We start from the raw sequence: 26,075 nt of genomic DNA, 5'->3' as shown, positions 1-26,075 counted from the left end.
CTGACACCTTTTTTTCCACCTAAATGCACCTAAAGTCTCTTTCTGAGGATGACATGACGTAAAAAAAACGCTGATAAAACTTTTTTACCTGTCAATCTGGTTATGTTTCTCAGACAGCAAACCAAGTGTGAATCCAGCCAGAAAGGGGGCGTGGGGAGGAGACCCCCCCCCCCCACACACACACACACACATACACACACACACACAACACCCCTGGATTAAAGGTCTGCTTCTGAAGGCATTTTTTCATACTACTAATACTATTTATAATAATAACAATATTTTCAACAACTAAAATGTTTAGAAAGAATTTAAAGGTTAGAAAAATGTTAGAAAGAATTTAATAGTTACATTTATAAATAGTGTAGATTAGAAATTGTAAATTTTACTGTTACAGTGCTGTCAACATTTAAATATGAGGTCAAGAAAGATGTATTTATTTTTTTATAAATCAAGTATTTATGTTCATTGAAGTCAAGAAAGGGTGACTATAAAATGAGTATTGCCAAAAAAAGCTAGTTATCATTTTCATGTTGGGGGGGTGTTGTCGGTAGCTGCTGAAAGCAACTAAAAAAATAACTAGTTATCTAACTTAGTTACTTTTAAAACTGCGTAATCAGTAAAGTAACAAAGTTACTTTTTCAAGGAGTAATCAGTAACTGGGTTACTTTTTCAATGTAACTGTAGCAACAATGGTTATTCTATACACTGAACAAGTAAAATTTATGCCAAGTTGTTAAATGAATTTAGACAAACGCTGTTCAGACTTGAGCAGAAAAATGATGGTTATTGTTAATTAATAGCTAGTTGTTCGTATATACTGAAAAAGGAGAATTGTTGGACCAACTTTAAAAAGTTATTCAGCTGGTAACGCACAAATCAGTAAGTTTGATCCAAATTAACTGAAGCAGTAGTTGTGCCAAATTGTTAATTTAGGCAAACTTAATGCATTTGAATGTTACCAACTGAAGGAGTTTTGTTATGAATTTTCTCTTATACAATGACTCCTGAATGTGAACCACCGCAAACATTGGTGCATTTTGCGTTCTTTCTCGCCCTGTGCAGGACAATCCGCGAGCACCTGGGGGAGCAGGAAGTATCCATTTCACTGACTATTGACTCTCTGGAGGACAGTGACCTGGGAAACTACTCCTGCTACGTGGAGAACGGCAATGGGCGCCGGCAAGCTAACATCCAGCTTGCTAAGAAAGGTGAGGAGATTTTTAAAAGAGCTAAATTCCCACTTAAGGGTAATATCAGCAGTGCTTCTTTGCAGCCTTTGTTGATTTTTGCTAACTGTTTGATTGAGTCTGTGATCCCCAAGATGTTGCTGGTAGTGATGGCAAACGAGGCCTCATGAAGCATTTGGCATTTTTTCACTGACCCCACAAGATGGCAGTGTCTGTTCAAAAAAGGGTTCTAAAGAAATACACTTTGATCTCTTTTTTTAACAAATACTCCCATCTAGTGGGACATCATAGCCAGCCCATACACAGATACTGTGATCACTGTGCGGATCGGAAGCAGATACTCTGAGCTTTCCCAGGGAAATCTGGTGTTTGTCAGCTGTGTGTTCTGGTTCCTACACTGTTCCATGTTGGGTAGGGTTGTGGAAACCAGCGACTTAATTGCTTTTGTCATGAGGAAAGGTTTACTGTGTTGACTCCACAGACGATGCTGTGATCTTTGTGGAATCAGTGGATACTCTGATTGTAGCACTTGAGATGTTATTTACTTAGATTTATAAATGTCCTAGATCAAGACAAAGATCCAAGCTTTTAATGACTTTCTGGACTCAGCCATCAGATGTGGTGAAAGTGTTGAACTCATAGAGACATTCACCTATGTTGGCAGTAACATTCATGTCTCTGGCTCCTTGGCCTTTGACATTTAGAGATGTGTGGGAAGAGCTTATGGAGTCATGAGGTCAATGGACAGAGCAGTTTGGCGATGCTGAAATCTTTGCAGAGGAACAAAGGTCCAAGTCTTTTGAGTCCTGGTGCTTCCTTTCATATTGCATGGTTGTGATACTAATTGCTGACAGGTGACAACTGGATGTCTTTGGTGCCTGGTCTCTTCATCCTTGGGAACCATTGCAATGACATTGTGTCCAATGTGCAGTAACTTGGGGAGACTAAGATGAGGTGTATTCAGCTGCATTGTGAGGGAGCATCAGCTTTGAAATTTTGGACATGGGCCACATTTCTCTGTGCATGATCCAGCACATAGGTACATGAGTGTTGAGGACCAGAGTCAATTTTCAATTTCAATTTCAATTTATTTTCATTTATATAGCACCAAATCACAACAAGGTTGCCTCAAGGCGCTTCACACAAGTAAGGTCTAACCTTACTAACCCCCAGAGTAGCAGTGGTAAGGAAAAACTCCCTCTGAGGAAGAAACCTCAAGCAGACCAAACTCAAAGGGGTGACCCTTTGCTTGGGCCATGCTACAGACATAAATTACAAAACAATTCACAAAATGAACATACAGGAAATGTGGCCGATGGACAGGACAGTTTCTGGAACAGATACCACACCCGTCTCTGGATGGAGCTGCATCTCAAACAGAGAGAAAAGAAAAAAGCAGAATCAAGCATCAGAAAGACAAATACAGTGTAATTTGTCAACATTAAGCAACAACAAAAACTGAAGAAATACTAAGGTGACTGCCGGCCACTAGCCCTAAGCTTCACTAAAAGACCCAGAATTTAGACAAAGTTGAGGCTGCGACACGCTCAGTTTCCTAATAAAATTAATTAAAAGAGTAAAAAGCATGGAAACATACTATGCCAGTATGCTAGCCATACGAAAGGGAAAAAAGTGCGTCTTATGTCTGGACTTAACTTAAGACGTTGATGGAGAAGACCTAGGGGATGTCCAGATTTTACCTGGCTGGTGATGGTTATTTTAAAGATGTGGCCATGGGCTGGTTTTCTGCCTGGGTATTTGCCATCCCGGAGCCAAGGTGGTTCAATGGTGTCGCAGATGCAGTGAAGCGTGGCACCTGTACATGCGCCCAAATTAGACTTGACTCACACTTTGAAAAGGATCACTTTTTTAAATCATGACAGATTGGTATGAAAACCTTGTTACTTATTAAATGTAAAACATTTTACCATTGGAGCATCACTTTGTTATGAGTGACACAAATTACCAACTCCAAAGTGCAATGACATGGCCGTATTGAGGAAGTGACCAGTTTATTGAGGGGAAATGGCACAGTATTGTTGCGCAGAATTCTAGTTGAGCTGCATAAGCCCAAAGTTTGCAGCGAGTAACAAAAGTGCTTTGGTGTTAGATGACAGACAAGCTGTTTGACTGTCTTACTCATCCTTTTAACATCTTTAACATCTTTGCGTCTTCTTCACATTTGGTTCAAGCAAATGTTTTTGGGCTTCGTCTGTGTTTTTTAGCCTCACCCAGGATGACTCCCTCAAAGTTGATTCTGTGATTATTCAGTGTGGTTACATAAGGGAGATGTCTTTCTTTCTTTCAGGGAGGCTAGGGGCGTCTCTGCAGCCTTAAAGTTGTCAGTGGTGAATACATTTACATAGAAAGATATTTTTCCCTCTTTTAAGCTTGCAACTTTGGATCCAGCTTTGATGGAAGCCCAGTTCCCCTCCATTTGCTATATTAAAGGGGTTTATGCCGCACAGTCGATTCTCAGAATAAACCGGAGAAGATTAGCCTGGTCCTCACAGGATTGCGGGTGTACAAGAAATGGGCTCGTTCCCATGTTTTTATTTGGTGCATCTATGCTGCAGTGTGACGCCAGTCTGTGTTTGTGCCGCCTTTTAGAATGCGTCAAAAGTTTTCTTCACTCGTCTCTTGAAGCTGTGGAAACGACACACGATACTCCAAATAAATCTGGTGGTCTCAGCAGAAGTAACTGTCTTGCCTTATTGCTTTCTGTGCCACGCACAAACACACACACACACACACACACACACACACACACACACACACACACACACACACACACACTTTGAGTCACACACTATCAAGCAGAATCACTTGTGTTGAAAGGTGAGATGAAAACACATCCTTACTTTTACTTTTTGCACTACTTGAAGTCATTTTTTGAATGTGCCAGACCAACTTTTTTCTGCTACAACAAATCTGCAGATACATTCTCTTGTATCTGTTTAAACTAGAAGAGCAACCAGAGAGCTGATATCTCAGCCAAAACTGAACAATAAAAGAATTTGATGTCAAGACTAACATTTGTGTGCATTTGTAGTCCTGCTTCTCAAAGTATCTATATTTTACAGATGTGTGCATCTCTTCCTCGTAAAACAATCCAGTCATTGTCGTCAAAGCAAACTCTAATCCGAGCGTGGCTTCCCTGACATTGTCTTGAAACTGTTTCCTGTCCTTTGCCATCCTATTTGCTTGCTCCATAGAGACAAACACCAATTATAGTCTTCTCACACTTGCATTTTGGTCTTCCTCTTCTTCTCTTTCCAGGAATGTAAGCCTCTAACACTCTTTTCTCCATGCCATCCTGCTGCTTTATGTGGCCGAAATAAGACAATTTCTGCTTCCTCACATACTGCAGCAGCCAATCATTTGATGCACCAAGCTCTTCTCTTATACTGTCATTTGTGCGGTGTTGAGTCCTTGGGACCCGCAAGATCCTTTGGTAGCACTTGTTTTCGAAGGCTGTGATGTGTTGTTCATCCAACTTGTGCAGTACCCAGGTCTCACAGGCATAGGTGGCCACTGGAAAGACACATGCTCTGGTGATCCATAGCTTGGTTCCTTTATCCTGCCCATGCCAAAGCTTCTTCATCCGAGCGAGAGCTTGCAGACCCATGGCCAATCTACTTCTGATTTCTTTGCTATTATCACTATCACCTTGGATCTTTGCACCGAGGTACATAAAATGGTCCAATTTTTCCAGTACAGATCCATTAATTGAGATTTGTTGTGTGTTTTCATCATTCTGTTCACTCGACACTGCCATAACCTTGGTTATTTTGCATTCATCTTCAGGCTGTGTGATTCACTTTCTCTGTTCTCTGATTCAGTGAGTCTTCTCAAACCAGATCTTGACTTTGACATAAGTGCAGCATCATCTGCATATCTTAGTTCACCTAAGGCTTGCCCTCCTACATGTAGAAGATCATAACCTTTTGAACATTCATCTTTCATGGCTTCTCGCATGATGTCTTCTGCCGGACGCCCTTCTGTATGTTAAACCAATCAGTTGTTCCACACTCAAGCTTGACTTCTGATTGTTGATCACAGTAGAGGTTTCTGATTAAATCAAATCAAATCAATTTTATTTATATAGCGCCAAATCACAACAAACAGTTGCCCCAAGGCGCCTTATATTGTAAGGCAAGGCCATACAATAATTACGGAAAAACCCCAATGGTCAAAACGACCCCCTGTGAGCAAGCACTTGGCAACAGTGGGAAGGAAAAACTCCCTTTTAACAGGAAGAAACCTCCAGCAGAATCAGGCTCAGGGAGGGGCAGTCTTCTGCTGGGACTGGTTGCGGCTGAGGGAGAGAACCAGGAAAAAGACATGCTGTGGAGGGGAGCAGAGATCAATCACTAATGATTAAATGCAGAGTGGTGCATACAGAGCAAACAGAGAAAGAAACACTCAGTGCATCATGGGAACCCCCCAGCAGTCTAAGTCTATAGCAGCATAACTAAGGGATGGCTCAGGGTCACCTGATCCAGCCCTAACTATAAGCTTTAGCAAAAAGGAAAGTTTTAAGCCTAATCTTAAAAGTAGAGAGGGTGTCTGTCTCCCTGATCCGAATTGGGAGCTGGTTCCACAGGAGAGGAGCGTGAAAGCTGAAGGCTCTGCCTCCCATTCTACTCTTACAAACCCTAGGAACTACAAGTAAGCCTGCAGTCTGAGAGCAAAGCGCTCTATTGGGGTGATATGGTACTATGAGGTCCCTAAGATAAGATGGGACCTGATTATTCAAAACCTTATAAGTAAGAAGAAGAATTTTAAATTCTATTCTAGAATTAACAGGAAGCCAATGAAGAGAGGCCAATATGGGTGAGATATGCTATCTCCTTCTAGTCCCTGCCAGCACTCTAGCTGCAGCATTTTGAATTAACTGAAGGCTTTTCAGGGAACGTTTAGGACAACCTGATAATAATGAATTACAATAGTCCAGCCTACAGGAAATAAATGCATGAATTAGTTTTTCAGCATCACTCTGAGACAAGACCTTTCTAATTTTAGAGATATTGCGCAAATGCAAAAAAGGAGTCCTACATATTTGTTTAATATGCACATTGAATGACATATCCTGATCAAAAATGACTCCAAGATTTCTCACAGTATTACTAGAGGTCAGGGTAATGCCATCCAGAGTAAGGATCTGGTTAGACACCATGTTTCTAAGATTTGTGGGGCCAAGTACAATAACCAGTTTTATCTGAGTTTAAAAGCAGGAAATTAGAGGTCATCTATGTCTTTATGTCTGTAAGACAATCCTGCAGTTTAGCTAATTGGTGTGTGTCCTCTGGCTTCATGGATAGATAAAGCTGGGTATCATTTGCGTAACAATGAAAATTTAAGCAATGCCGTCTAATAATACTGCCTAAGGGAAACATGTATAAAGTGAATAAAATTGGTCCTAGCACAGAACCTTGTGGAACTCCATAATTAACCTTAGTCTGTGAAGAAGATTCCCCATTTACATGAACAAATTGTAATCTATTAGATAAATATGATTCAAACCACTGCAGCGCAGTGCCTTTAATACCTATGGCATGCTCTAATCTCTGTAATAAAATTTTATGATCAACAGTATCAAAAGCGGCACTGAGGTCTAACAGAACAAGCACAGAGATGAGTCCACTGTCTGAGGCCATAAGAAGATCATTTGTAACCTTCACTAATGCTGTTTCTGTACTATGATGAATTCTAAAACCTGACTGAAACTCTTCAAATAGACCATTCCTCTGCAGATGATCAGTTAGCTGTTTTACAACTACCCTTTCAAGAATTTTTGAGAGAAAAGGAAGGTTGGAGATTGGCCTATAATTAGCTAAGATAGCTGGGTCAAGTGATGGCTTTTTAAGTAATGGTTTAATTACTGCCACCTTAAAAGCCTGTGGTACATAGCCAACTAATAAAGATAGATTGATCATATTTAAGATCGAAGCATTAATTAATGGTAGGGCTTCCTTGAGCAGCCTGGTAGGAATGGGGTCTAATAGACATGTTGATGGTTTGGAGGAAGTAACTAATGAAAATAACTCAGACAGAGCAATTGGAGAGAAAGAGTCTAACCAAATACCAGCATCACTGAAAGCAGCCAAAGAGAACGATATGTCTTTGGGATGGTTATGAGTAATTTTTTCTCTAATAGTTAAAATTTTATTAGCAAAGAAAGTCATGAAGTCATTACTAGTTAAAGTTAAAGGAATACTCGGCTCAATAGAGCTGTGACTCTTTGTCAGCCTGGCTACAGTGCTGAAAAGAAACCTGGGGTTGTTCTTATTTTCTTCAATTAGTGATGAGTAGTAAGATGTCCTAGCTTTACGGAGGGCTTTTTTATAGAGCAACAGACTCTTCTTCCAGGCTAAGTGAAGATCTTCTAAATTAGTGAGACGCCATTTCCTCTCCAACTTACGGGTTATCTGCTTTAAGCAGATTAACAATATCACATTTGGTGGGAATCCCATCTCTGTCATTATGGACCAAAGTTGGTTGTATCTGGGATTGGCAATGCCAGATACAGCAATCCAGTATGTGTCTATATACTAGATTTTTTTTTTTCGGCAGACAAGATGAAATATATTCTTCAACGACCATTTTTTTCATGACTAAAGTGAGACAATGACATGACAGCTTCAGTGTTCTAAAACACTGACAAAGACGGTATTAACACGGTTTACTGACAAAAAAGACTAGACTAAAATGTTTTGCATGAATTAAAAACTTTTTTTTTTTTTTTGTCTTTACTTTTGTCTACAAGCGTTTAATACCATTCAGAATGTTACTACAGCTATCAAGGCAAACAGCTCTATTTCCTGTATTTCTGTTGCCACCTTGTGGCTACAACACAAAACTACATGGAGTGAACAGATCCTTTGGAGAAAAAAGGCTTTATGAGACTGGCAAGAAAACTGAATGCCTAATTGGATGTGATTAGAAGCCTTGCAGATTTAAAATATCTGGGAAGAAAACACCTTCAAACGTGTATTTTGGCAGGTAATGATAACTTTCATTATTTCAGGTGTGTGAAATAATCTAATTGTTGTTATCAAACACTAAAATGTCTTGACTGAAATGAGTCTAAAATACACTGAGTTTTCTTTTGACTAAAACTAAACTAAAACAACCAGACTTTTAATGCACTAAAACCTGACTAAATAAAAACTGGTATGTGAATGACTAAATATGATGAAAAGTAAAAAGAAAATTTGACACAAGAGTAAGCTAAATTAAAAAAAAAAAGTTATACAGCTATGGTCAGTGGTGGGGACAGCTAACCAATACGTTAGCTTTGATAACTGTTAATCCGCTAACTGAAAAGTTAACTTTTATAAAGCTAAACCGATAAATCCCTAAAAAATTAAGCAGAAGTTACAGATAAAAGCTAAAACAATAACTTTCAGTATTGAATTCAGTACACGGCATCTACTGACACAACAATGAGTCAACGCTTCTGTCTCAGATCGGCGTTTTCTCAGGAAAAGAGGCCTGGTGACCAGAGAGAGAAGAAAGAGGCAGACAGTTTTGACTTATGGTTATAATTTTAAACAAACTAATTCCGGACGATTTATTGAAATTAACGTTATGTCTGTCATTTACGAAGTGAAAATATCAGCTATATGTTTTAGTTTTAAAGTAGTGCACTCATTTTGAAGGTTTTAGCTTTTAAACACACATTCTGCATTTTGTTATGGGTACATTAGTTTCCTGACATCAGTGGTTGGCTGGTTGGTATAACACAGTTACTGAAAAGTGTGGTGGGTTTTACATATGTTTACATAGTTTTAAATACGTCATTTTTTTCATTTGTAAAAAAAAGGCAATTTGAAAACAGAAAATTCTGTTTAAGTCCTTTCATGAAAATACAGGGACCACTGTCATGTTTTTACTACTGTGCTGTACACAGTGTACAGTGCACATTGGCACTGCTTCTGTTTTACCTTTTGTTTGCCACTGGTTCATACAGTAGCAGAAAGCAGAGCATAGAAGAAGCCCAGAAGCAGCAGCAGGCTGTTGTTAGCAAGGCATAACTTTCCTGTTCTGCATTACAGCATCATACAGCATGTTATTGTCGAAAGTGCGCTGTATAGTTGAACGATGCACAGAGAAACTAACTGCAGCAAGATCATGTTGTAGGTCTTTGGGGCAGGTCTGTGGGTTGACTATGATTGTTCTCGCCATCCTTCTCTTCAGCTTATCTGAGATTTTTCTTGGCCTGCCACTTTGGGCCTTAACTAGTACTGTTCCTGTGGTCTTCCATTTCCTCACTATGTTCCTCACAGTGGAAACTGACACCTGACAAATGGCCACCTTAAATACCCTTTCTCATGATTTGATTCACCTGTGTAAGGAGGTCAAGGGTCAATGAGCTTACCAAACCAATTTTATGTTACAATAATTAGTGCTACATGTATTCAAATCAATAAAATGACAAGGGTGCCCAAATATATGCATCTTCCCAATTTTGTTTAAATAATTATTGCACACTTTCTGTAAATACTAGAAACTTCATTTCACTTCTCAAATATCAGTGTTTTCATCTGCTATATGATATATTTAATTGAAATTTTCTGACAACCAATGACTTATAAAGGAATATTATGAAAATTATCAGGGGTGCCCAAACATTTGCATACAACTGTGTGTGTGTGTGTATGTGTGTGTGTGTGTGTGTGTGTGTGTGTGTGTGTGTGTGTGTGTGTGTGTGTGTGTGTGTGTGTATATATATATATAGAGAGAGAGAGAGAGAGAGAGAGAGAGAGAGAGAGAGAGAGAGAGAGAGAGAGAGAGAGAGAGAGAGAGAGAGAGAGAGAGAGAGAGAAAAAATCTAATATATATAAATTCATATATAGCGTATCAATATAATTCATACTTATATATAAAAAGTTATATATGAGAAAATGATAATATACAGTAGTGTTCAGAATAATAGTAGTGCTATGTGACTAAAAAGATGAATCCAGGTTTTGAGTATATTTCTTATTGTTACATGGGAAACAAGGTACCAGTAGATTCTCATAAATCCAACAAGACCAAGCATTCATGATATGCACACTCTTAAGGCTATGAAATTGGGCTATTAGTAAAAAAAAGTAGAAAAGGGGGTGTTCACAATAATAGTAGTGTGGCATTCAGTCAGTGAGTTCGTCAGTTTTGTGGAACAAACAGGTGTGAATCAGGTGTCCCCTATTTAAGGATGAAGCCAGCACCTGTTGAACAAGCTTTTCTCTTTGAAAGCCTGAGGAAAATGGGACGTTCAAGACATTGTTCAGAAGAACAGCGTAGTTTGATTAAAAAGTTGATTGGAGAGGGGAAAACTTATACGCAGGTGCAAAAAATTATAGGCTGTTCATCTACAATGATCTCCAATGCTTTAAAATGGCCACAAAAAAAACAGACGTGTGGAAGAAAACAACCATCGAAATGGATAGAAGAATAACCAGAATGGCAAAGGCTCACCCATTGATCAGCTCCAGGATGATCAAACACAGTCTGGAGTTACCTGTAAGTGCTGTGACAGTTAGAAGACGCCTGTGTGAAGCTAATTTATTTGCAAGAATCCCCCACAAAGTCCCTCTGTTAAATAAAAGACGTGCAGAAGAGGTTACAATTTGCCAAAGAACACATCAACTGGCCTAAAGAGAAATGGAGGAATATTTTGTGGACTGGTGAGAATAAAATTGTTCTTTTTGGGTCCAAGGGCCGCAGACAGTTTGTGAGATGACCCCCAAACTCTGAATTCAAGCCACAGTTCACAGTGAAGACAGTGAAGCATGGTGGTGCAAGCATCATGATATGGGCATGTTTCTCCTACTATGGTGTTGGGCCTATACGTATATCGCATACCAGGTATCATGGATCAGTTTGGATATGTCAAAATCTTTGAAGAGGTCATGTTGCCTTATGCTGAAGAGGACATGCCCTTGAAATGGGTGTTTCAACAAGACAATGACCCCAAGCACACTAGTAAATGAGCAAACTCTTGGTTCCAAACCAACAAAATTCATGCCTCGCAGATGTGAAGAAATCATGAAAAACTGTGGTTATACAACTAAATACTAGTTTAGTGAGTCACAGGATTGCTATAAAAGCAGTTTGAACATAATAGTTTTGAGTTTGTAGCATCAACAGCAGATGCTATTATTGTGAACACCCCCTTTTCTACTTTTTTTTTTTACTAATAGCCCAATTTCATAGCCTTAAGAGTGTGCATATCATGAATGCTTGGTCTTGTTGGATTTGTGAGAATCTACTGAATCTACTGGTACCTTGTTTCCCATGTAACAATAAGAAATATACTCAAAACCTGGATTAATCTTTTTAGTCACACAGCGCTACTATTATTCTGAACACTACTCTATATAAATAACATAGCGTGTCAGTATACTTCATATCAGGTCAGGGAGAACAAGAGTTCCAAGGCTGTACAAAGCAGAGAGAAAATCAAATGTATTGTGAACGTAAATTGTCAGATTAACGCAATAACATTGCATCCTGCCCCAAACCATATTTACACGTGGACAAACTTGCTTGTGAAAGCTTTCCAGCTAAAAGCCCTAAAAAAGGACCGTATACAGAGCTCTCAGCACCTTATTATAATACTAATAATAATAATATCAGTTATCAAGTTGTTCACCAATGAATATAGCTTTATACACCCTGAAGAAAACCATAGACCCTGAGGCCGAGGCCAAAACAGCACCGTTCAGGTGAAGCATTAGTGGACGTACGTGACACCGTGGGAAATACACACGTGGAACAAGAGGTGAAGCTCTTAACAGACAGAATATTTTACATCCACTAATGCTTCAGCTGAACGGTGCTGTTTCTTTTTTTTTTTTTTCTCCCTTGTTTCAAAAGCCATAACTGGCAACTGTCCTCTAGTGTTAGCGGAGGTTAGCCTGTAGGCTCGCTGTCGTGCTGATAATCATTCAAGTACAGTTGTTTAATGAAGCTGCTGTAAATGAGGAAATTCATCAAAATATCGACATAAATTGCGAAGGTGTTTTGCTTCTTTCATCATCCACCTCAAGTTCCAAGCGCTGTTTTCTAAGCGAGGTGGAAAGAATTGTACAATGACACCTGATTGGCTGATTACTCGGGTGGTGTGAAAAATATTACCCGTCCGTGAAAAGGGTGTATTGCTATTTATTCTTTCGTGTTTTATCCAATCAAGTTGGCGTATCATGTATAGGTATATGATAATGCATTATATTTATATTGTGCTTTACACAGTGCTAAAAGACACTTTACACAACAGAGAAATTAACAATGAACAAAGCAACTTTATTATACCGCCGAGAGAAGCGAGGATGTTGACAGACGAGCGTGACATCAGAGTCGTTGTCCATCCAGCTAAGTTTCCGCCATGGCCGCAAAGTGGAAGCATGCTTTCGTCACCGCAAATAGGAATTTAAAACAGGAAGTACACAGGAAGTACACAAGAAGCATGATGGGAGAAACCAAGGTGCATGATGGGAAAACGCCATTACCCGGTTACCGCTGTCGTTGCGGCGGTCATCCCGTCAGACACCAGCGAAAGGCTGGCATAGGAATACACTGAGCGAGCCACATTACAGCTTCCATCAACAAAATCGTTCTGAAAAATTAATTAATATACCATATTTTCTGCACCATAAGGCGCACCGGATCATAAGGCGCGCCCTCAATTAGCGGGTACTTAACCCTTACAAAAGGCGCACCGGATTATAAAGCGTGGCCTCAATTAGCGGGTACTTAACCCTTACAAAAGGCGCACGCTAAAACATATAGTCTACAAAAAAAAAAAGGTCACGGAAGAAAAACGGTGAGTTTATTTGAACTTTTTAACAACTTTGAACTACTGGTATTTAACAATATGGCACTCACATTATTTTTTATTATGGTTCTGTCACAAAGCCATCTAAGTCTTCATCTTCTGTGTCTGAATTGAACAGCTGGTCTTCTAGCTGTAGCCACCTCGCTTTGTTTCTGTGGAAACTCCATTTGGTCTTTTTAACTTGGCGCAGTTCATTTTCTTGTTTCCTCTCGCAGCTGCTCTATTCCCATGAACAACCGCGTAACTGATAGCCTGCAGTTTGAATTGTGCCTCGTAAGCATGTCTCTTCGCTGGCGCCATTTTTGGGGGTCCTTAGACAAACAAATGTTGTTTTGCAGGATACCTGTAGTATATGGTAACTACCGGAGGAGTGGCGGAGGTAAGTGTACGTACCACGGACTCACGGACTCTTCTGTGATTGGTTTATCGCTGGCAGCGTACGTACTCTATGCTACCAGCGTATGTACTTTACGTATTACGTAATGTTCTCCGATTGATTTATTGCTGCCAGGGTGCATACTCTACGCTGCTAGCGTACGTACTTTACGTATTACGTCCTTGTGTCAGCGGGAAATGGTCCGATATTCCGACGGTCAAAGACAACGTCGGTCATTTTTACAGATTTTGGAATTCAGTGTGCACATAAGGCGCACCGGATTATAGGGCGCACGGACGATTTTTGTGAAAATTTAAGGCTTTTAGGTGCGCCTTATGGTGCGGAAAATACGGTATTCCATTCATGTACTAATTAAAAGGCAGGAAACGCATTAAAACGGCATTAACTGGTTACCGCTTTCTCTGCATTTGTTTTGCGCTCATCACACCGGACACCAGTGAAATGCTGGCGTAGGAATACACTGAGTGAGCCGCATTACTGCCGTAACTTTGATCAACAAAGTGAAGCGTCGCTGTCCACTCTGAGTTGAAAGGGGAAAAAAAAATGAAAAATACTCCCATCAGAATATTTGATTAAATAAACCAGTTACTTCTGTGTCGCCTAGATGCAGAAATGTATGGTTTATGTATGGTAAAGGCTTCGTGTTTCCAAAACGCTCCGTTTGCTCAGTGAAGGGGGGCTTCACTCATTTACTCATTTCAAATTAATCACTCATTTCAAAATTAATAGTTGTCATTGGAACTGTAAAGAAACTCCAAACTGTTTACAAGCCTCAGTGTAACAGGAAAGTGGGGAAAAAGATTCTGTAATTGCAATTTAATAGATGTTATACGAGGGCTGTCCATAAAGTATAGGTCCTTTTTATTTTTTTCAAAAACTATATGGATTTCATTCATATGTTTTTACGTCAGACATGCTTGAACCCTTGTGCGCATGCGTGAGTTTTTCCACGCCTGTCGGTGACGTCATTCGCCTGTGAGCACTCCTTGTGGGAGGAGTCGTCCAGCCCCTCGTCGGAATTCCTTTGTCTGAGAAGTTGCTGAGAGACTGGCGCTTTGTTTGATCAAAATTTTTTCTAAACCTGTGAGACACATCGAAGTGGACACAGTTCGAAAAATTAAGCTGGTTTTCGGTGAAAATTTTAATGGCTGATGAGAGATTTTGAGGTGATACTGTCGCTTTAAGGACTTCCCACGGAGCGAGACGTCGTGCAGCGCTCTCAGGCGCCGTCGTCAGCCTGTTTCAAGCTGAAAATCTTCACATTTCAGGCTGTATTGATCCAGGACGTCGTGAGAGAACAGAGAAGTTTCAGAAGAAGTCGGTTTCAGCATTTTATCCGGATATTCCACTGTTAAAGGAGATTTTTTTTAATGAAAGACGTGCGGACGGGTCCGCGCGTCGGGACGCAGCCAGCGCGGTGCGGCGGCACAGGAAAAACACCTCCGTGTTGATAACCATTTGTAAAATCCAGGCGGCTTTTGATGGCTTTCAGTGGAGTGAGTATATGAGAAATTGTTTAACAGCTGAACATGTTCCAACTTGTCCTTAAGGCTTCCAACGGAGGTGTTTTTCCTGTGGCGGAGCGTCGCGGCGGCTGCGAGCCGACGCTGCAATCCGCCCGCACGTCTTTCATTAAAAAAATCTCCTTTAACAGTGGAATATCCGGATAAAATGCTGAAACCGACTTCTTCTGAAACTTCTCTGTTCTCTCACGACGTCCTGGATCAATAGAGCCTGAAATGTGGAGGTTTTCAGCTTGAAACAGGCTGACGACGGCGCCTGAGAGCGCTGCACGACGTCTCGCTCCGTGGGAAGGCCTTAAAGCGACAGTATCACCTCAAAATCTCTCATCAGCGTTAAAATTTTCACGGAAAACCAGCTTAATTTTTTGAACCGTGTCCACTTCGATGTGTCTCACAGGTTTAGAAAAAATTTTGATCAAACAAAGCGCCAGTCTCTCAGCAACTTCTCAGACAAAGGAATTCCGACGAGGGGCTGGACGACTCCTCCCACAAGGAGTGCTCACAGGCAAATGACCTCACCGACAGGCGTGGAAAAACTCACGCGTGCGCACGAGGGTTCAAGCATGTCTGACGTAAAAACACATGAATGAAATCCATGTAGTTTTTGAAAAAAATAAAAAGGACCTATACTTTATGGACAGACCTCGTACATGTTGTCAGTCGTGCTGGGTTGAAAAGATCGATTCGCCGATTTTTTTAATTGTTTTTAAATCCCACAGATCGATTCAAACATCCAAATATATATATATATATATATATATATATATAAAATATGTATGTATGTATGTATGTATGTATGCTCTTCATGTCAGCGTGGAACAGCGCCACTGAAAAAATTACGCTGCAGTTGGTCCATTCTGCTGTTTCTGAGGGTGTGAAAAGATCATTTCTCTGCATTGATTGTGGACCAGGTGGTTCTGATTTCAAAGCAGGTCTACAATTTATTCATCAACCTCTGTCAAAGCTCTTTAAGCATGTCAATCATGATGACCTGGCCTCTTTTCTGTTGCGGGAAAGAAAAAGAAAAGTCCGCCTTTAATTCACACAGTGGTGTTTTTTGTTTTTTTGTTTTTTTTGGAGACAGCCGAAGTGTGACGCTGCGGTGGTGGAGCTCTGCTCTGAGGGCCTGGCAGATAGTTTCCCTGTGCATCGTTCAACAATACAGCGCACTTTAGACAATAACATTTTTTAAATTAAATAAACAGATTTTCTTTTTTTTTCTTTTTTTTGCTTCATCAATTCAGCTCAGTACAGAGTAGCAGGGGTGGTGGTCAAGTGGTTAGTGCACTTGGTTTCAGTGTGAAAGGTTCCTGGTTCAAACCCAACCCCTGCCACATTTGTCCATGTAATGTGGAGTTGTGTCAGGATGGGCATCTGGCATAAAACCTGTGCCAGTTCAACTTGTAGATCCACTTTGGATCTGCTGTGACAACCCCGAGTGCAAACAAGGGAGCAGCCGAAGGGTCTTACTTTACAGTTCATCTCCTTACAGAAGGACACAGAGTAATAGTGACTGATTGATGTTTTAGTTGTTAAAAATATATCCATTGTTGTTACTATTATTATTATTATTTGTAAAAACTTGTCTTTAAAATGTTTTTAAAAGCAGACCTTTACTCTAATGGGGGTGGGAGTGAGGGGAGCGACCTTTCCACTCCTCTCTGTGGCTCTGTGCTTGTACATTGTCTGTAAACAGAGTTAAACAGATGATAGCGAGAAAAATTGAGAAAGGTAACGTCACCACAAACAGACTTACTGTGTATTTGAAATATGTGTTTTTCAGTGTTCTCCGTGGAACTCTGAGCCTGTCAGTGCTTCACACTAATCAACCAGAGCAAGAGGTGCATTGTTTAAATAGGGGACATCTGGCTTTTAGCACAGCAGATAACGTGCACACGCCTGTTTGGCGACTTTAATTAATCCAACACATATCATTCCAAAAAAAATAATAATTGCCGTGATCGGGCATTTCTACTCAAGGGGATTTGTTTCTGCTGCCATCCCCACCATGACTTCTGCATGGCTTCCTGACGTCCCAAACTACGTTGCACACTTCATCTTTGTCTTGTTGATGAAAATTGCAATTTAAGGTTTGGGTGGCCTGCAGAAGATTTTCACCTTTCAAAGTGTGCTGAGGCATTCTTGCATTTGGGAATGGCTGCTGAAAAGGATGTAACATGCGGATCCTTTTAATTTTTTTAAACATAGGGGGCAGCATTTAGGTCAGACCGTCTTTACTGTTGCTGTCCTATTTTAATTTTTGCCATCAAAATGCTACTCTTACATCCCTGAAGATAGAGAGAAATGCAGAAATGAGAAGAGAGAGAGTGGACTGGTGATGAATTGCCCGATGCCATGTGGCTCCGTCAAATCCACTCTTGTGCTCGTCAGAAGCTAATTTGTCTTAATCTGTCCCACTGCAACACTGCTCCAATATGGATGCCAGGCAGAGAAGAATTGGCCTCCTCTGCTGTAATATCTGCTTCTTGAGGAGCAGCTGGCTCGTTACGCTGTCCAGATATCTGTGGAGAGACGAAGCGGCGCGCAGTAAGGCGGGAGGGCAGAGCGGAGGTGTGGGATGATGCTGAAAAGAGTGAAGTGGATTCGCTGTGATCCAGCTTTTTTATTTTTATCTATTAATTTTTTTTTATTTTTTTTGCAGCCCTTGTTAGCAGCAGGAACTCAGTCAAGTAAACCATATTGGGATGATTCTCTGGTGGATAAATAAAGACAAGAATGGAAGAAACCCATGTTCACGTCAGAGTATTTCTACTCAGTTGTCTGCGTACAGGCTCAGAGTGTCTGCTCACCAGTTTGGAAGAAGGTCATTGCTTGGACAGGCGTGATGGTGAGGCATGGGTCAAGCTCGTTAGCTTTGCAGAACATCATCCTTCATCATGGGAGCTGTCATTGTGATGGCCGCTGCAGTAGGCCAGGCATCGGACACTCCGACGAGGTTAAATGTGCATCTGTGATGGATGGCGGTGCACACAATTCTTCTTGGTGCGTATTTAGGCCTGTGCATGTGCAGTATTGAGGCAAGTCCAGCTTTTACTGTTGTCCATTAGTCAGCCAATGAAGGCTGACCAACCAGATTTTGTGAGGTGTAGCCAACAGGAAATGTTGAATTGCAGTAGATGAAGTGACTTGGGAGGGAAAGCACAACAAAGACAAAGCAAACAATTTGGCTTTCAAGGCAACTTGCTGTCCCGAGGAGGCTAATAGTTGAGCCCATTGTTTTTCAGTGTAACATATCTTTGTATTCCCCAAAATAAGACTAGCAGCCTGGTCTTCTGGTGAATATATCATATAATATAATATTTCTCTATGATGGATATTTTATTTAAAAAATGGATCAGGCTAACAGTGCACATTTTGTGTGTGTGGATACACAATAAAACCCGCATGTAATGGATTCAGGTGGACTAGAAAATTTTGTCTGTTATAATCTAAATCCGCTGTCTGTATCAAACAGACGAAATCCACTATATACAGTTGTATGCAAAAGTTTGGGCACCCCTGATAATTTTCATGATTTTCCTTTATAAATCATTCGTTGTCTGAATCAGAAATTTTAGTTAAATATATTATATAGCAGACAAATACACTGATATTTGAGAAGTTAAATGAAGTTTCTAGTATTTACAGAAAGTGTGCAATAATTATTTAAACAAAATTGGGCAGGTGCATAAATTTGGGCACCCTTGTCATTTTATTGATTTGACTACATGTAGCACAAATTATTAGAACAAAAAAATTGGTTTGGTAAGCTTATTGACCCTTGACCTCTTTACACAGGCGAATCCAATCATGAGAAAGTGTATTTAAGGTGGCCATTTGCAAATGTTTCCCCTCTTTGAATCTCTTCTAATGAGTAGCAACATGCTTCTAAACAATTCTCAAATGACCTGAAAACAAAAATTGTTCAACATCATGGTTTAGGGGAAGGATACAAAAAGCTACCTCAGAGATTTCAGCTGTCAGTTTCCAGTGTGCGGAACATAGTGAGGAAATGGAAGGCCGCAGGCACAGTACTAGTTAAAGCCCAAAGTGGCAGGCCAAGAAAAATCTCAGATAAACTGAAGTGAAGGATGGTGAGAACAGTCATAGTCAACCCACAGACCTGCTCCAAAGACCTAAAACATGATCTTGCTGCAGATAGTGTCTCTATGCATCATTCAACTATACAGCGCACTTTGCACAAAGAGATGCTGTAATGCAGAGGAAGTCTTTTCTGCATACACACCACAAACAGTCACTTTAGGTATGCTAAAGCACATTTGGACAAGCCAGCTTCATTTTGGAATAAGGTGCTCTGGACTAATGAAACTAAAATTGAGTTATTTGGACATAACAAGGGGTGGTATGCATGGCTGACAAAGAACACAGCATTCCAAGAAAAACTTGCTACCTACAGTAAAATCTGGAGGTGGTTCCATCATGCTGTGTGGCTGTGTGGCCAGTGCAGGTACTGGGAATCTTGTTAAAGTTGAGGGTCACATGGATTACAGTCAATATCAGCAGATTCTTTTCCCCAGACCTGAATATTATTGAAATCTGTGGTGTGATTTTAAGTGGGCTGTCCATGCTCAGAAACCAACAAACCTGAGATGTTTTGTAAAGAAGAATGGTCCAAAATACCTTCATCCAAAATCCAGACTCTCATTGGAAGTTCTAGGAAGCATTTAGAGGCTGTTAATTCTGCAAAAGGAGGATGTACTGAATACTGATATATATTTTTTTTCTGTTGCGGTGCCCAAATTTATGCACCTGCCTAATTTTGTTTAAAAAATGATTGCACACTTCCTGTAAATCCTATGAACTTCATTTCACTTCTGTGTTTGTCTGCCATATGATGTATTTAACTGAAATTTCTGATCAAGACAACCAATGAGTTATAAAGGAAATTCATGGAAATCATGAAGGGTTCCCAAACTTTTGCATACAGCTGTATATATGTAACAGATTAGTTACAGTCAGGAGGCGCTGAACGATCTACGGGGAATCCCCAGCACCAATTAGGCTTGCATTTTTCCTTGACCTTGATAGGGGCCTGCCTCATTTAATGACCAGGACAAAACTTCATCTGAAAAAAATAAATGCCTGCTTTAAATAAGGGCCAAGTATTATGTGCATTAAAAACATTACATTTAGTCGAATCACTCTTTTTTGTAAGTCTGCAGTGGAGTGGTACTGTAAAATGCTAAAGCCTGATTTATGCTTCTACAACGCCATAACTCTGTGGCCATGCAATGAAGTTGACGTGCACATAACCCTTTTAAACTTCTCCACTGCGTTGGGTGTCTTAATGTAATTCACAGCAGGAACAGTGGCTTTTTCTGGACCAACTTGTCCTTCAATGATCTCCACTTCTTTATACAATCATCAACCTCCAAACCAACATTCGGGTATATATAATTTCCCACCATGAATTGTGTGTCGTTTCAGTGTCATTGTAGTTTTTGACTCCATGTTGTAAAGTTGGTCATATCTGCGGACTTTTGTGCCAAACATTCCTCTATATGATCCATGATTGAAATGCAATCAGCGTGCACACTGCAAAAAATTTTAAAATATGAAATTTGAAAAAAAATATGACAAGGAATATGTGTGAAACTTAATGCCATATTACAGTGCAGGCAGTAAGCAGCATTTTGGTAATAATCACTGCTTAAATTGCTGCAATGCATTATGATTGACAGTGTGTCTACTATAAAAGACGGCATGTACATGCAAACCTTTACTTTTTAAGTGAAAAGACACTTATTTATGGAGTTAAATTTGTCTCAATACCTGCAAATGCACAGAGTGTGATCTACAAATAGTCCTTGACTTGCAAACGTGTTTTGTGATCCACAAACACAAATTTACAATTTGTAACTTGTGTGTTGGTTTTTACAAATGTTTTCCTTTCATAAACAAAAAAGGAATTTGCAAATCAGACAATTCTGTTTGTGAAGTGTGACTCAGCATGTTGCCCGCTCACACTCCCATCCAGGAGATGGCAGTGTTCTATGCATTTTGACGGGGGGGAGGGGTGATGAGATGAGACAGATTTCCCATAATGCCTTTTGGTGCTTGTCAGTTAACGCTCAAACCTGCAGAATTAGTTCATTACTTTAAAAGTGCGATATTTCCACTTTGTAAAAACAACAGAGTTCCTGTTAATGTGTTGATAAACTGTCCGGAATTAGTCTGTTTTTAAATGAAACCATGAGTGCGTTTGATCTACACTACCACTGTGAAAGGTAAATGAGATGTCTTCGCAGCAGCCGACAGGGTGTTTAAAGACACAAGTGCTGGCTCATTGTTTTGGATTTGTGATCGCTTTGCATTGAACTTACTCAGAAACCTCTGCGGCGCTAATAGTTGAAATTGGTTTATCAGTCGCCGACAGTGTGCCGAGTCAATACTAAAAATTAGCGGTTAACTGTAACTCAGAATCGAATTCCCATACCGGATCGGTCGTGGCCCGGGTTAACAACGTCCGCCACCGGTGCTATTGCCCAACAGGGTGCCGGTGGAAATTGGGCTACTGCTGGGTGAAGACGACGAAGAAGAGGAGGGAAACATTGCCACGAACAACGGGAGAAGAAGAAAACTAGAAGGGTGGAAATGAGAGTGGGGACTTTGAATGTTGGTAGTATGACTGGTAAAGGGAGAGAGCTGGCTGATATGATGGAAAGGAGAAAGGTAGACATATTGTGTGTGCAAGAGACCAAGTGGAAGGGAAGTAAGAGCAGGAGCATCGGCGGTGGGTACAAGTTGTTGTACCGTGGTGAGGACAGGAAGAGAAATGGTGTTGGGGTCATTTTAAAGGAAGAGTATGGTAAAAGTGTGTTGGAGGTTAAGTGAGTGTCTGACAGGGTGATGAGTGTGAAGTTGGAAATTGAAGGGGTGATGATGAATATCATCAGTGCCTATGCCCCACAGGTTGGTTGTGATATGAAGGAGAAAGAAGATTTCTGGAGTGTATTAGATGAGGTGGTGGAGAGTGTGCCCAAGCATGAAAGAGTGGTGATAGGAGCAGACTTCAATGGGCATGTTGGTGAAGGGAACAGAGGTGATGAGGAAGTAATGGGTAGATATGGTATCAAGGATAGGACTGGGGAAGGACAGATGGTAGTTGATTTTGCAAAAAGGATGGAAATGGCTGTGGTGAATACCTACTTTAAGAAAAGGGAGGAGCACAGGGTAACATATAAGAGTGGAGGAAGGTGCACACAGGTGGACTACATTCTTTATAGGAGATGCAAGCTAAAAGAAATCACAGACTGTAAGGTGGTAGCAGGAGAGAGTGTCACTAGACAGCACAGGATGGTTGTTTGTAGGATGACTTTAGAGGTAAAGAAGAAGAAGAGAGTGAGAGTTCAACAAAGGATCAGATGGTGGAGGCTGAAGGAGGAAGACTGTTGTGTGAAATTTAGCGAGCAGGTGAGAGAGGCACTGGTTGGAGGGGAAGCAATTTTGGACAACTGGAAAAGTACTGCAGATGTGGTGAGGGAGACAGCTAGGACAGTACTGGGTATGACATCTGGACAGTGGAAGGAAGACAAGGAGACTTGGTGGTGGATTGAAGAGGTCCAGGAAAGCATAAGGAGAAAGAGGTTGGCGAAAACGTTTTGGGATAGTCGGAGAGATGAAGAAAGTAGACAGGAGTACAAGGAGATGCAGTGTAAGGCGAAAAGAGAAGTGGCAAAAGCAAAGGAAAAGGCATATTGCGAGCTGTACAAGAAGTTGAATAGTAAGGAAGGAGAAAAGGACTTGTACCGATTGGCCAGACAAAGGGACAGAGCTGGAAAGGATGTGCAGCAGGTTAGGGTGGTAAAAGATGCACATGGTAATGTGCTGACAAGTGAGGAGTGTGTGCTGAGAAGGTGGAGGGAATATTTTGCAGAGTTGATGAATAAAGAAAATGAGCGAGAGAAAAGGCTGGATGATGTGGTGAGAGTAAATCAGGAAGTACAAGAGATTAGCAAGGAAGAAGTGAGGGCTGCTATGAAGAGGATGAAGAGTGGAAAGGCAGTCGGTCCAGATGACATTCCAGTGGAGGCATGGAAATGTCTAGGAGAGATGGCAGTAGAGTTTCTAACCAGATTGTTTAATAAAATCTTGGAAAGTGAGACCATGCCTGAGGAGTGGAGACGAAGTGTGCTGGTTCCTATTTTCAAGAACAAGGGTGATGTGCAGAGCTGCAGTAACTACAGAGGCATAAAGCTGATCAGCCACAGCATGAAGTTATGGGAAAGAGTAGTAGAAGCTAGGCTTAGAAAACAGGTGAAGATCTGTGAGCAGCAATATGGTTTCATGCCAAGAAAGAGCACTACAGATGCAATGTTTGCTCTGAGAATACTGTTGGAAAAGTACAGAGAAGGACAGAAAGAGTTACATTGTGTGTTTGTGGACTTAGAAAAAGCTTATGATAGGGTGCCAAGAGAAGAGTTGTGGTATTGTATGAGGAAGTGTGGAGTGGCAGAGAAGTATGTAAGGGTAGTGCAGGACATGTACAAGAATAGTGTGACAGCGGTGAGATGCACAGTCGGAATGACAGACTCATTCAAGGTGGAGGTGGGATTACACCAAGGATCAGCTCTGAGTCCTTTCTTGTTTGCAGTGGTGATGGACAGGTTGACGGATGAGATCAGACAGGAGTCCCCATGGACTATGATGTTTGCAGATGACATTGTGATCTGTAGTGAGAGTAGAGAGCAAGTTGAGTCTAGTCTGGAGAAGTGGAGATATGCTTTGGAGAGAAGGGGAATGAAAGTCAGTAGAAGCAAGACTGAGTACATGTGTGTGAATGAGAGGGAGCCCAGTGGAATAGTGCAGTTACAAGGAGTAGAAGTGGTGAAAGTAGACGAGTTTAAATATTTGGGGTCAACTGTTCAAAGTAATGGAGAGTGTGGTAGAGAGGTGAAGAAGAGAGTGCAGGCAGGGTGGAGTGGGTGGAGAAAGGTGGCAGGAGTGATTTGTGACCGAAGAATATCATCAGCAAGGGTGAAGGGGAAATTTTATAAAACAGTAGTGAGACCAGCTATGTTGTATGGTTTAGAGACAGTGGCACTAACAAAAAGACAGGAGGCAGAGCTGGGGGTGGCAGAGCTGAAGATGTTGAGATTCTCTTTGGGAGTGACAAGAATGGACAAGATTAGGAATGAACATATCAGAGGGACAGCTCAGGTGGGACGGTTTGGAGACAAAGTCAGAGAGGCGAGATTGAGATGGTTTGGACATGTGCAGAGGAGGGACCCAGTGTATATAGGGAGAAGGATGCTGAGGATGGAGCCACCAGGCAGGAGGAGAAGAGGGAGACCAAAGAGGAGGTTCATGGATGTGCTGAGAGAGGACATGCAGGTGGTTGGTGTGACAGAGGAAGATACAGAGGACAGGGTGAGATGGAAACGACTGATTTGCTGTGGCGACCCCTAACGGGAACAGCCGAAAGACAAAGAAGAAGCGGTTAACTGTAACTTCTGCTAATTTTTTAGGGGTTTATCAGTTTAACGTTATAAAAGTTAACTTTTCAGTTAGCGGATTAGTAGTTATTGAAGCTATCTTTTCGGTTAGCTGTGCCCACCACTGGTTAAGTATAATATAATAACACAGGAAAACAAATTACAATTTTGTCTTGCCTTTGTTAAAAGTATATTTGCACACTAAGGGGTCCATGTCCTTCCAAAAGGGGGGCACTTTGGTTCCATCCATAAGTTGATCATTCTATGACCTCATCTTTGGCCATTTGGCTGGGTTGAGAGCGCTGTTTTAACAATAACGCATAAACAAGAATCCTTTGAGGGTCCCTTTTGGAGACATGGGATACTATAAATTTCTTAAAGAGTACTTGAGGGTTGACATCTCCTGATACCAGGATTTCACTGATTAACATCCCTTTGAGCAGGTGGGATGAGTTCATCAGTGAAATCACCTGCTGGAGTCAGTGGCTGCAAAGAAAATCTGCACCCTCTCAGCCCTTTCTGGAATAGTTTGGACACCACTGAGCTAGCAAAACAGCTTGATATCACTTTGATATGTTCCAGGCTTAGGATTGTCAATTCAAGAGTCTGTGGAAGGGGGTGAGAGGCTTTTGGTGCATGTTACCAAGCCAAATGATACGAGGGGATGTCAAAACGTTTTGAGTCTCTCACATTTTTCCCAGTCGGATATTACAATGCATCACACCTGATCTACATCAATGCCTTAGCTACTTATTTCATGTAGAATCATTTTGCTCACTTCAATTGTGGAGTCATAACACTATGTGGAAGAGACATACCCTCCAGTGTCAGTCATGGCATTCTGCTTCACCAGGACAATGCACCAGTCCACACCAGCCGGGTTACTGTGGATGCTGTGCGTGAATGTGGCTATGAACTTCCTCACCCACCCTATTCTCCAGACCTAGCCCCTAGCAACTTCCACCTCTTTCTCAAGCTGAAAAAATACTTTCGGGGCCAGAGATTTGAAGATGATGATGAGCTGACTGCTGCAGCGGAGGGCTGGTTAGGGAACCAAGATGTTGAGTTCTATTGATCGGGTATCAATGACTGGAAAACTAGATGGAACAAGTGTATGGAGGTGGAAGGGGACTATGTCGAAAAAAAAACATTCAAAATCCAAATATCTTGCTCTTTCTGTTTGAGGCTCAAAACCTTTTGATATCTCCTCGTAACACAGTCATTGAGCTTCAGACATTCTAACCTGAGGAATGTCTGGACAGTCCAGTTCTTTGTTAAAAGTGGAAAGTGAAGCCAACTTTTGGATTTGTAAAGATGTATTTGGCCATATTCAGTACTACTACTACTGCTACTACTACCAGGGTTGAGAGGATTACTTTAAAAATGTATTCCGATACAGTTACTAGTTATCTGTTGAAAAATGTAGTCAGTAACGTAATCCAAGTACCATAATATTAAAGTAATGTAATTTGATTACTTTCAATTACTTCTGGATTACTCCAATATCAAATATGCTAATGCAGACAAAAGAAACTAAATATAAATAGTCTTGACCACATAGTACAGTTTATTAAGCAAAAATAAAACTGTTTCTTTTACATGGCATGCTCTGTTTACTTCACATTATGAATTAAGAGCACCCACAATATTGTTTTAAACACACCCAGTGTTCACCTGCTAAAT

At 40.9% G+C, this 26,075-nt stretch overlaps 1 protein-coding gene across 2 annotated transcripts in view; it reads left to right on the top strand.

The window, feature by feature from the left end:
• Positions 1–26,075, top strand: part of LOC117514902 (interleukin-1 receptor accessory protein-like 1) — a 1,012,041-nt gene that overhangs the window by 910,931 nt on the left and 75,035 nt on the right. For both annotated transcript variants that reach the window (XM_034175476.1, XM_034175482.1), the window contains exon 7: positions 1,066–1,211. In XM_034175476.1, the coding sequence (XP_034031367.1) occupies positions 1,066–1,211 (146 nt within the window). The remainder of the gene's footprint in view (positions 1–1,065; positions 1,212–26,075) is intronic.

The sequence above is a fragment of the Thalassophryne amazonica genome, chromosome 1 (genome assembly GCF_902500255.1).
Source record: "Thalassophryne amazonica chromosome 1, fThaAma1.1, whole genome shotgun sequence".
NCBI lineage: Eukaryota > Metazoa > Chordata > Actinopteri > Batrachoidiformes > Batrachoididae > Thalassophryne > Thalassophryne amazonica.
The sequence above is the reverse complement of the archived record's forward strand: the minus strand, read 5'-3'. Positions and strand labels throughout refer to the sequence as shown.